The following is a 12,937-nucleotide window of genomic DNA, read 5'->3' as shown; positions in this document are numbered from 1 at the left end:
CTTGGCTCACAATCCGGATAATACTGATATCTTTTCTCACTATCTGGGCAATACTGATATCTTGGCTCATTATCCGGATAATACTGATATCTTGTCTCACTATCCGAGCAATACTGATGATTTGTCTCTCTATCCGGGCACTTATATCTTGTCTGACTTAGTCACTATCCCAGCAACACTGATATTTTGTCTCACTCTCTGTGCATTACTGATAATTTGTCTCATTATCTGGGCAATACTGATATCTTTTCGCACTATCCGTGCAATACTGATATCTTGGCTGACTTAGTGACTTTCCAGGCAATAATAATATATTGTCTCACTATCTTGACAATACTAATATCTTATCTTACTATCCGGACATTACTAATGATTTGTCTCACTATACGGTCAAAACTGATATCTTGTCTGACTTAATCACTGTCCGGACAATATTGATATATTTTCTCACGCTCCGAACAATACTGATGCCTTGGCTCACAATCCGGATAATACTGATATATTGTCTCACGCTCCGGACAATATTGATATCTTGTCTCACTATCCGGGCGCTGATATCTTGCCTGACTTAGTCACTGTCCGGGCATAACCAATATTTTGTCTCACTATCCGGGCGTAACCGATATCTTATATCACTATTCGGGCAATACTGATACATTGTCTCACTATCCGTGCAATACTGATACCTTGTATCACTTTCTGAGCAATACTGATATTTTGTCTGTGTCACTATCATGGCAATAGTAATATATTGTCTCACTATCCGTGCAATACTGATACATTGTCTCACTATCCGGGCACTTATTACTTGTCGGACTTAGTCACTATCCGGGCAATAGTGATATTTTGTCTCACTATTTGGGCAATATTGATATCTTGTCTCACTGTCCGGGCGCTGATATCTTGCCTGACTTAGTCACTATTCGGGCATAACCGATATCTTGTCTCACTATTCGGGCATTACTGATATCTTGTCTCACTATCCGGGCATTACCGAAATCTTGTCTCACTATCCGGGCATTACCGATATCGTGTCTCACTATCCGGGCATTACCGATATCGTGTCTCACTATCCGGGCATTACCGATATCGTGTCTCACTATTCGGGCAATACTGATACATTGTCTTACTATCCGGACAATACTGATATCTTCAGTGATGAGTGATATCGTCTGAACTATATTTTGTTAGCACTGTATCAATATTTTCCAGCGTAACGCAATGCTACTGATCTACATGTAAAAGTCAATAGTTCGAAACCCCAGCCTGATGCATGGGGCTTTTTTTAAATTTTAAATACTTTTTTTTTCAAATATGTTTGATTATTTAATGATGTAAATACTTTTAATCGCTTTGGTATTACTTATTGTTATACTTTCATGTTAAATACTGAAATCTGATTGGTTAAGACGCAGTTAATAATATTTACTATTACCCTCAGCGTTAGCAACGCACTTGGCAACGGGTAACATTAAAAAATGTTACATGCGCGAAAATTATGCGCGTACGGTTCGCTGTAGAATTCACGTTATTCCTATATAAAAGCAGTAAAATTTTCTTAAAAATTTTAAAAAAGACATTCAGTATAACAAAATAAATAGTGCCTGTTTGGGAGGATAACAGTTGAAATTGACACCCCTCGAAAACCATTGTCAACCTCCGCTTCGCGTCGGTTGACAATGGTTTTCTCGGGGTGTCAATTTCAACTGTTACCCTCCCACACAGGCACTATTTATATAATGTGCCTTATATAAATGTTCATATACCACCGTACTGAAATGCGTTACAAAAGAATTCTGCATCCCTGTACATGTTAATAGTTAATCAAAATTAAATTCTTAATCAATTCAAATCAATTTGTTGCATAAGGTAGCTGGTAACTTTTTTTTATTTTTTAGATGAATGCATCGATTTCTAAAAGTGCGATTTTATTAATGAAGAATTTACCATTAGAGACAACGGTGTGCAATTATCATATTCCCCTGTTCTCTATTATTATCAATATGCATCGCATGACTTCTGTCGCAAAATGCGTCGGTTTGTGAATACCGTGTTGAAAAGCATGTACAGCGAGGGCTGTTCAAAGATTATTTGTTTTCCTATTTCTATTGAAGCTGCGAGGCAATATTGACATTTACTATTTCTGTTTTATCAAAATGATTTCAAAGACGAACAAAATCATTGATAATACCCATCCCGAAAGGTTACTTATCTATTTTGTAATCAGCTTAAATACCATGTAAGGGACACAGAACTGTTATGATATTCCGTGAACTTGGGGTTCCTTTCATTAATTAAAAGTTGCACAGAGTAATCTCGTGTCGCTTCTAGATTTTCTAAGGTCGCCATAAATGTCAACGTTTTCCAATATTTTAATTGATAGTTATTACTGATCATATACGCCGTTATACAGGAAAACCTCTTCACACTACAGACCGTGATATAACTATCAGTGCCTGGATGAGATCGTCCATGCCTGGTTAGAAAATGATCATTTTGATTAAATCGATCATTAAATGTATGTACATTTTACCACTCCAGGGTCAAAGGATAGTCCTTAATTAACTGATTGCTTGGATGGGTTCAGTACTAAGAACCATAGGTTGTTTTAAAGGATTGCGGAAGGGGGTTTCTTAAATATTCTATACGGATTAAAAAAAACTTTGTATCAGCAGCATCGAACATTTTTTAAAACTTGAGAACCATTCATACAGTTAATTAAATATATGACAATTAAACTGACGTCATACTAGCAAGATACATGTACTAGTAAAGGGAAAGTATAGTGAAAGCTACATATAGCAAAAGTTCATAAAATCAAATATAGTCTGTATTCATTGCTATTACCGACAACTGTTACAAAAACACTGGAAAAGTTATTCCTAATGATTTTAAGTACACTCGCAGTTCCTGATCGCCATCCCGTGTCAATATGTCGCTACATCCCCAGGCCCTTCCCGCTCTTTGTTCCTTTATTCAAATCGTTTAGTATCAGAAATCGCCTACGCTTTCAGTTCGAGAGCTCATCAACCTTCGACTTCATTACTCTTCAACAAAGGAAACGATGGATACAGAGCAACGAAACCCCGACTAAACAAAAAAAAATCCACTGTCTTCTTTCTTACAGAAAAGCTAATTTTTTTAATCAACAACGTAGATTTAATTCTTCACGACTGGAAGAAGAGGACGCGGTGGTTGTGAACGGTTGATGGGTAGAGCTATCAATTCCAATTCCTAACATGCTATATCAATTACACCAACGTTTGAATTTTTCTCTAGATTACAAGATTTTGTGATAACAATAGTGAAAGAGGTCTGACGAGTTCTCTGTTACCATTTATCAGCAAAAACTTGATAAGAGCTTCTAAGTTTCTGTTCAGACACAAGCTGCACGTGTAAAGCATGAGTTCCCGTCAACGTATGAAAAGGCGCGGATCCAACATGTTTAACTTTTGAGTTTTTGAACATTCATGATATTGGAAATTTTGAATTTAAATTACAAAATTTTAGTTTAATATTGTAAGGGTGATAATAAAAAGAATGCAAGATGTCGTGTAAATATTGTAAATCTTATTTTTAAGAGGGCTAAATAGTAAAATATTCAAATTTTTAAGGTTGAAATATTTGGATTTTTTTCTTAACTAGATAATATTTTATGGCCTATAAATATCGTATCAATAATTTTAGATCTGATGAGTAATCTGTTGACCAGTCCTCCTCTTTAACGCATAACTCGGTTATTAAAAAGTTAACAACATGACAACAAGCAGTGCTTGTAAGACGAGGTAACGGCGATCATCGACTTGTCTTTACCTATAGAGTCAATGCCTCGATCCAATCACGGGGCGCATCAAACCCTGACGTCAATGATGCTGAAATCCAACGACAGAGGGCGACCACGTAAGGAAATTTAAAACTCCCCTTTTCACAGCAAACAGCTTAGGTGTCAGCTTTCACAAACAAAACAAAAATATCGAAAGTTTTTCTCTAAAATTTAAAATAGATTTATTCAATAAAAACATGTAAACAATCGATATGAAAAAATACCTTACGTAACACGACTTTTGTCAAATTTTTAAAATCAAAAGAAAATGTGATGAATCTTTTAAAATGATTTATACATGTGTATAAAAAAAAAGAAAAAAAAGAAAAACGACTGATTAGTCTCAATGTCATGCGAGAAGTCAGGACAAGCCGCTCAAGAATTCTTTAATTAAATGCGAATGTGTCAGGAATATTTAGCAAATCGGTGGGAATGAATTAATTGCAATAAATTTCAACTGTCGGCCATCGAATGAAATGCTAATAGAAAACGATGTGCGAGGGTCCTAGCTCCCGTTATCTCCATACAAAGGGGGATCTAGGATTTGGCGCCTATAGCGTCAATTCATAAAGGAGAAAGACAATAAATAGAAAGCTATTTGGTCAATGTGTCCCCCATTGCTTAACGCTTGAAAATCTCATTTCAACTTCTCGCTGTCACACATACTTCAATTAGGGCTGGTTTTACAGTGGAATCGGGACGGGCCAAACGGTCTTTTTGTTTGCTGCTCTTTGCCATATGTCGCGAGGTCAACAAAAGGGAGAATACAAAAATGCAACATGCAATACTAAACATATAATGTAGAAACAGAAACACTAAATGCTACAACTACTTGGTTCGATTTAACAACTGAAACATATAATCATAAATACAATAGAAGAAGTGGGACGAACAGAAAAGAGCAATACAAAGCAATCAATACTGATCCTTCTAACAGAACCTATAACAAGAAATCAGCTTTTTTTTTGGTATCTTGCGGCTTAACCAATAGTTTAACTTTTAAAGCATAATGAAGGATAAATAAAGGAAGCTGATTAAGATATAACGATCTTGTCCTGGAGGTAGTTCTTTTTTTCGGGAAATACAAGTAACAGATCTAATGAATATAAGCACTTCAGTTCAAAATTAAACTCGACATTTCCTTCGCGGGGTCAGAAAGCGCCGGAAACGGCTGGGTCGTCAGGCTCCTGCGCGACTATATTACTGGTCCTACATCCCATTGCAGATATTGATGTCAAAAAGAAAATCATGGCGGTATTCGACACTGTAGGCCACACAGCCTTGCAATCTGCAAATCGTCCTATTGATTATGTAAATATCACTTGCATCAATCTGCAACTCGTATCATTTCAATTTCATATCTAAAAAGAAATCGATTCATCTTCAATTATCTCAATAAATCAACGGTTGTCTCCAGACGATCACTTCCCGCCAAGAATCTCATCGAGCCACGCGGCGTCATTATTGGGGTCAGAGCTCTGCACCGTCATCGTGTCCAAGAGTTCCGAATTATTATTTGGTCCAGCACTGTCCAATAAATTCATAATGTCCTCATGATTTGAACCATTTGGCATTTGATTGGCCGAGTCCATCGGTCCGCGCATTGCCATTCTTTGCGACATCTGCATGCTTTGGCGCATCATCATTTGGTGGGACTGTGGCATCATGGGTTGGGACTGCATTGACGCCATCTGCATTGGTCTGGATGGTGGTCCCTGCATACCAGGCATGCTTGACCCTCCCATGCCGTTTTGATTTGCATACTGATATTGCATCATGCCAACTTGGGCCATTTGCGTCATGCCAGGAGGCATTTGCTGCCGTGGCATTTGTTGATTCATCATTGGCCTTGGCCAATCACCGCGAGGCTGAGATATATTTAAACCGTCTGGTCCCACATTTACATTTGGTGGTCGTTGGTTTCGCATGATGGAACTCGTAAAGGAGGACTCTGGCGGATGCCTCTGGGGTCGGGGTTGGTGGGGCTGGGCCCCGGGATACGACTGTTGGCGTTGAATGGGGTATGGGTGATTGGCCTGTTGCATGTCAGGCATGTGCCCACCCCCTACCCTCTGCTGCATCGCCGTCACCTGATGTGACTGCATCATAGCGTTTGGCATCTGTACACTAGCACTTTCAGATTTGATATGGCTGTATTGGGTTGGTGGCATAGTATTAGTTTGGTTTACCATATTTTGCATGGTCTGAAGTGGATTGGGGCCCATGTCAGACCCTGGGTACCCTTCGGGTGCGGATTGCTGCATTTTGTATTCTGGAGGCGGTCGGTTCATGTACTGCTGCTGCTGTTGCTGCCGTTGGCTTTCCAGCAGGGAGCGAGCATGTGCTTGGCGTTCTCGACGCATTTTTTCTTGCATCATTTGCATTTTCATTTGTTCATTCATATACTGATTGCCTTGATTGCTTGGAGCCATGTTGGTACCGGGCACATTGAACGACTGTTGCTGGGATATGGACATCTGTTGCGGTGGTTGCCTCATGTGGACCTGTTGGGTCTGAGACATTTGCATTCGGCTTGCCCCATCTGACACCTGAACATGTTGGCTCTGTGTGATTTCCATCTGCGAGGACTGGCTGAAATGAGATTGAACTTGGTTTTGAAGCTGCTGCAGTGACGATGGAGGTTGTTGTGTTTGTTGCACAGACACGGGGTCATTTGGTTGATAATGAGTGAGAGGTTTGGTTCCATTGTACGTTAACCCAGGCTCAGATTTTGATTGGTTAAAAGGTACATGTCCATGCATATTGTTATTCATATATGGTCCTTGGTTGGGGTTATAGTGAGATGGGTTTGGTGGGTCATAATTGGGTGGGTATCCTGAATTGGGTGGGTACTGGTTGGCGTCGGGAGACATATGGTGACCAGGGTAGGACTGGAAGCTCCCTGAGCTCTGCGTCTGGTTCTGATGATTGGCCGCCAATTGTTTTAAAGTCTCTGCGGCCGGCAGCGTGCTCTCGGGCATGCTCACTGAGGGCGACCTAAAGTTCTGTAAATGAGGTGAATTGACCGGAAACTTCTGGTTGCCATTGAAGATTGGTGAGTGGGATTCTAACTTGTTCCCAGCCAGTCCAGGAGACTTCATTAGTGGATACATTTTTGAGTCATTACTATTATTACTGTCATCCGAGAATTTACTTTGACAAATTTTCTCAAATTTATTAATCTCCTCCAATAGATTCTCGTCGGGATTATTTCCCACCATAGATAGAAAATAGTCAATGTCTTCTTCGTTGATACTTATGTTATCAGATGGACTGAGGTTTTCATTTTCATTGCTGCAGTCCTCGGGGCTAGTTTTCTGTTCACATTTGACACTAGTGGTGGTTTCAACACTTGGTTCTGCCTTTGAGCCGACGGTAGCGTGAACGTCAAGTTTGACGTTGTTGTCCTGCTGTTCTATCCGCACAGAGAAGTTTATTTCACTGGTCGTTCCTGTGTTTCCCTGTTTAGCTGCTGGCCCTTCGTCGATGTCCGGCACTGTACGATCACCTTGATTTCCGATTTTCTTTAAGCGAGGCTGTGTTAAAAGAGAAGGAAACAGTGTTTCAATTACCTGAATTAAAATTCATCAACTTAATGCATTTTTGTGTTCATGTAAAAGTTTAAGAAAAATTCCACTATTCAGGACTTAAGAATTGAATTGATTCCATAGAAATCCTTTCCATAATATAATTTATTGCATTACTTTTAAATATACATACATTTGAATAATATTTAAATAATTTACAGTGAAGAGAGGAAATGGACTATTATCTCTGCTAATCTAGGTCATTGAGATTGTTCCCATGCTGTTCTGACAACACTGTCAAAGATGCTTTTTGATTTATGCCATACATATTTACAGGGTGAAAAAATGTACATGTAAAAAAAACAGCAATGTCGTGACGTAAGAATTGGTAACACATCACAAAAACCCCTTCTGTCTTAAACATTCAAACTAATAACAAGATTTTCTTTATTTCTCGTTTTCATGGAATCGAGTGGGCATGTGTCAATGTCTATATTTATCAGCAGCGTAAACTGTGTCAGTATTCAAGAATCAGCTCTGCTTGGAGGTCAATCAATGAGTATAAAAATATGCTGATCTGCACTTAACCAGTCGCAGGCACCAAAGTATATATAATTCATAACCTGTACTTCTCCAATTTCAATTTTTTTAAATCTTATGCAGTGCATGAACATAGTGAGAAACTTCCTATTTGCAATTATAAGTTTCGGTTTTACATTGGTTGTGGACTTGTACGATCAAACAGCAAAAGGAACAATAGAATTTTAAAAAATCAAAACACAAAATTTCTTCCTGAGTATGAAACCACAACCGACACAATAAAAACTTGTTATTCAATATATCCTATTCATTTAGTTCAACAAACACCAAACAAAAATTCTTGAAGACAAACCACATACAAACCATTCCTGCTATGTCAGTTTATGCCCTATATGCAAATATTACAGAAAACTATTTTGGTTTACCCCCCCCCCCCCCCCAAATACTTTGCCCAACTGACCTACAAAAAGTCAGGGGTCAAGAATACACGATCTAGGTGATTTTTAGGCAACAGATAGATTCAACAAGCAAGTGTACAAAAAAGGCTTAAACTGAGTGCAAATAGGTCTAACCCTTACATCTAGAACCATTTTAACAAGAGCTTGGACTTTGGGTAGATGTGTCAAACAGCAATGTGACGTAGGCCTGTCTATTTCATTGCTGGCCACTCAGCCATGGCTCTTTGAAATAAACACGATTCGTCCGGCTTTGAGTGAAAGGCTACGCAATCGGTGCATATTTCGCTTGAAACCCTGTCATTTTTAACTTGTTTTGATGCAAGAAATAGATAGCTAAGTCCAACCGAAAGTCCAAGGTCTTGTTAAAATGGTTCTATTAGAAAGTTTATCATCAACAATGAAAGACACATAGGAGGAGATTCCTCAGAAAACTAGGAATAGCTTTTTTTTAAATTTATTTTTTTTGGGCACAAAAATGGTTTTTAAAAAACATCAGAATTACAAAGTTGCAGTTGGCTTTTTTTTTTGCATCAACCTGTTGGGTATTAATTAAACTGCTCTTTATTTCTAATAGCTCACAAAATGACTTCAAAATACTTAACTATTCATGACAATTTCATGAAATGATTATACATTCTTTACTGTTTGTTTGACAACAACCACCAGTGATAAAATAATAGCTATTTACAATTTTCTTAGTTCTTTTTAAATTTGACATACGATAAACACATAATATTCAAATCCAGGGTATTTACATCTCACTTTTGTATTCATTGGTCAAAATTGGACATATCAATAAAAACTACCCCTGTCTTATGATTCTGCATTTAAACAATTTTATCATAAGCTTGATCTGAATTTTTCAACAAAAGAGATACAAAAATGTTCTAGAAGTTAGAACTAGCTGACAAGTATTTGCTCATGCAACTTAATGGGCATTGCACGTGCCTCCAGCATCAGATTGGTCGCAATATCTTTACTAGGGAAGTCAAATCTTCAGACATGTTCCTGAGCCATTGTACAATCAGCGGTCACATATTTGTACACGATAAGCGAGCAAGGGCCATCAGCAACAACATGCTGAAGAAAAGGGGGGAGCGAGGTGCTCCACAATCCTAATTGGTGATATGATATTGAAGACGACCAAGTTTATCTTGGCAATTAAAACCCAGAATCACTTGTGCCATTCATCTTGTACATTTTGCCAAAATGATAAACTTGGCTTGTTCTCCACTTTTCAAAAGCATTGCCGTCTAGAGGATCACCAAGACTTGTCAGGGTTTTTTTTTCTTCAGATGTAACATGATACTTCTTGTATCCAGTAAACAATGAAACTCTATATGTTTTTGTTACATTATTGCATTTCTATAGTTTTCTGCATCACAAACAACCTTTACTGACTTTGTTCTTTATAACATCCCCATTTAGTTCCATGGAAAGGATATAGAGTTCTGGAGTAGTTAAATATTTGCTTTGATCACATTAAAACCTAAACCCAAACTGTCGTTTTTTATACACCACAGAGAGCGTGGAAGCTGGCTAGTCCTTAAATGAACTTTGGATCACATAAATGTACCCATATTCACCTCATCAACAAGAAGGGGATGTTTCTCTTTATGATATCATAAAATTTTCTTGTTCTACCTTAAAATAAAGATTTGCTTATCAATTTTTAACACAACAACTTTGTCTATAAAGTAACTTTTGTGCAATATTATAGTGACTTGGATATTTTCTTTTCCCTTTTTTTACACTTAATAAAAATAATGAAATAAAAGTGATCATATGCAATCCTAATTTCAAAAAAAACCAACAAAAATCAAGAAAAAATAGGAATTATATTATGACAATTAAAAAATTAAGCACCAAGTTGGTGCATTGCCTATTGCATTGCATATATACAGGTACGGTAAATATATACCGGTATATATTTATTGAATTTTCCAAATTATATTTTACTGTGATTTAGATTCTGATGATAACACAATTCTACAGCTAGTTCATAAACAGTATATGCATAATTTTACTATTTAACAGGTAAGATTGAAGCCTATTTTAGAAAACATGTTCACTGATTTGAAGTACAGAAAAACTCAAATAATAAATATACATGTAACGACAAGTAATTTTAAACAAGTAAATAGCGTTGTCTATAAGGTGTTGACCAAAACCCTATTCTAATTTTTTGCATTCAATTACTAGTGATGCTGATTTTGAATAAATTATTTCAAAATTAAAAAAAAAAAATCTATGAAAACAAGAAATTTCTTGATCAATTAGAGGCTTTCTAAAATAATTAGTCTGAAACAAAAGTTCTTGGAAATTTCTTTCAAGAAAAAACATAAGATTAACGCTGATCTCAAGAGACAAGGTATCGACCATCCCATCCTCTTATCATTTGGACTATTTCATTTTCATGTACAGGTACCAGTAGATAAAGTCTAGTTTAGATTTAAAATCTTTACCACTCAACCCACTTACACTAATGTTTCATTTTTGTCTTTTAATAAAATACTTTTAGAAATTTGATTAAATCTTACTACATCTTTTCCATTTTTTTTCTTTTAAATCTTATACTGCACAATTGCTGTCTTAAAAATTGTAAAATCTGTTGTCTCTTGCACTAAGTACTTGGCCTTAGGCGATGAAGTGCCACAGTACTGGGAATATTTCTGAGCATTTATACATGTACACACAGTGGGAAGTTAGACCTTTGTGAAGTACTGTATTAGCCTCATTCACACACCTATTCAGTCCTATTGTCTGACATGCAAAGCTATCCCGAACTGAAACACATCCACCAAAATGTAATTGTTGCACAAGTACTGTACCTTTTTTTTCTCTGGGTACAATAGGTTCTAAAAGACTAGTTCAGCGGTGATTCAATTACGTTTGAGCATTTAACACAACAAAGGGATCTGATTAAATGACATCAATTAATTAATATTTCAAGATTTGGGTCAATTATAATTTGAGTGTTTGTCATGACTCTAAGTTCTTGCACTGAAAAACCCCACCAGAAAGAAAAAATATCCAATGAATTTTAAGTGTGGTTTCCGCAAAGTACTTGTGCAAACTAGCTATAGAATTATTACAGTATAACAAATTCACTACTAGACCTGGTCAATTAAAAACTGGACAAACAAAATCGCTGACTACAGAGACCTAAACAAACAGAAGCCAACAGATCAATTTCGAACTTTTAAAACACCAGAGCTTACACATTCTTGGACCGGGTGCGGATCAGAGAATTCACCGTTTTCTGTGGGGCCCATTCCAAAGAAAATACTAGGGTAAACACAGGTTCCCACGAACGCCACTTCACATATCGATAACCGTTACACTAAAACAAACAAAGAGGGTGCATATTCTTCAAATTAATCACTTCCGTCTTATAGCGACGATCTATCGCCAGGATAATTTTTTTTATGTATTAAACAGAGGGAAACGTAGCCTGCATGTATATACACACACATACACACGACTGACCACAGTGTAACTTAATGACACTGGTGTAAGGCTTCAAGCCTGGGGACACACATCTTTCGTTATCACCGAGCAATCCTATGTACCTGTGAAATATGCACCTATACTTACAATGAGATTCCCCTGGTTCCCGGCGGACTCGCGACTGGCCTTGGATTGCTTAGATGCTTTCTTGGCTTTAGAGTCCAGCCACCTTTGGCGGTGGTTCAGGGTTTCGAGCGACTGTTGCTCGTGAATATTATTAATGGTATTGTCGTAGTAGTCGCTGCGATTTCGATGATGGTGTCTGTATACTTCAAAACGACGTTTCAAACGATCATAAACATCTCGTTTTTTGGAATAAGGAAAGTCACCCATGCTATCCTTTCCAAACGTAGGATGATTTGAGACACACTTGTCTCGTAAACACTCGCAGCATCAGAGAAATGCAAAGTCTCTCATTATTGAAATCACAAACCCATGCACTGTACACAGAACAAAACAAAAGTATGAAGTGTGACGAGTTGCGATGTATTCGACGTTTCCGGAAACGGTTCCAATCACATCTTTGGACACCCCATTAAAATAAACAATTCCACCTCACTTCCCCCTTTCCAATCAAGTGCAAATGATCCTGAAATTGCCGAAATAAGTTGTATTTATGATACGCTTTTTCTATTTTGGACTAATCCATTTTAACTTTTGAGGGGAAACAGCATTGGTCGGTAAACCATTGACTAACTGCTATCAGACGGGTCACGCGGATAGCGCGTTCACATGGAGCGTTTTGATTTTGTAGTGAGGAACACAGAAATTAGGACGATGTTTTATACAAAGACACACTCGTTTAGTTCTTTCTGTGTGATCTAATCGTTAGTAGGTGGGCTTTTTATTTACTTCTTATGACGCATCAAAGACCGACTGCGGTCACAGATCACTGATTAGTATATACAAGGTAAAAGGGATATTGAGGATAATAGAAAGTATTGAATGACTTCAGCGCCTCATTGTTTAGCCTAAACTGGATTTAAATATTCATCCAAATCTTTAACTATGAAACAAAAATCAACAAATCTTGTGAAAGAAACAAAGAATCGACCCACTTCGAGATTACACAGTTGAGT

General features: G+C 37.4%; 1 protein-coding gene across 2 annotated transcripts; it reads right to left on the bottom strand.

Moving 5' to 3' along the window:
• Positions 1–3,980: 3,980 nt before the first annotated feature.
• Positions 3,981–12,645, bottom strand: LOC128192293 (uncharacterized). Of its 2 annotated transcripts, none has more exons than XM_052864873.1 (2): positions 11,946–12,645; positions 3,981–7,359 (listed from the first exon to the last, which is right to left on the bottom strand). In XM_052864873.1, the coding sequence occupies exons 1-2, from the start codon at positions 12,189–12,191 to the stop codon at positions 5,245–5,247; spliced, it is 2,361 nt and encodes a 786-aa protein (XP_052720833.1). In that variant the 5' UTR covers positions 12,192–12,645; the 3' UTR covers positions 3,981–5,244. The 2 variants fall into 2 exon arrangements, with proteins under 2 accessions (XP_052720833.1, XP_052720834.1); XM_052864874.1 differs by lacking the exon at positions 11,946–12,645 and adding an exon at positions 11,570–11,876.
• Positions 12,646–12,937: the final 292 nt, after the last annotated feature.

The sequence above is a fragment of the Crassostrea angulata genome, chromosome 7 (genome assembly GCF_025612915.1).
Source record: "Crassostrea angulata isolate pt1a10 chromosome 7, ASM2561291v2, whole genome shotgun sequence".
Taxonomy (NCBI): Eukaryota; Metazoa; Mollusca; class Bivalvia; order Ostreida; family Ostreidae; genus Magallana; species Magallana angulata.
The sequence above is the reverse complement of the archived record's forward strand: the minus strand, read 5'-3'. Positions and strand labels throughout refer to the sequence as shown.

Coding starts and splice junctions, on each gene's coding strand:
- LOC128192293 (XM_052864873.1), bottom strand. CDS start 12,191: ATGGGTGACTTTCCTTATTCCAAAAAACGAGATGTTTATGATCGTTTG. Junction 7,360..11,945: donor GGAACCAGGGGAATCTCATT/GTAAGTATAGGT, acceptor CTTTTAACACAG/CCTCGCTTAAAGAAAATCGG.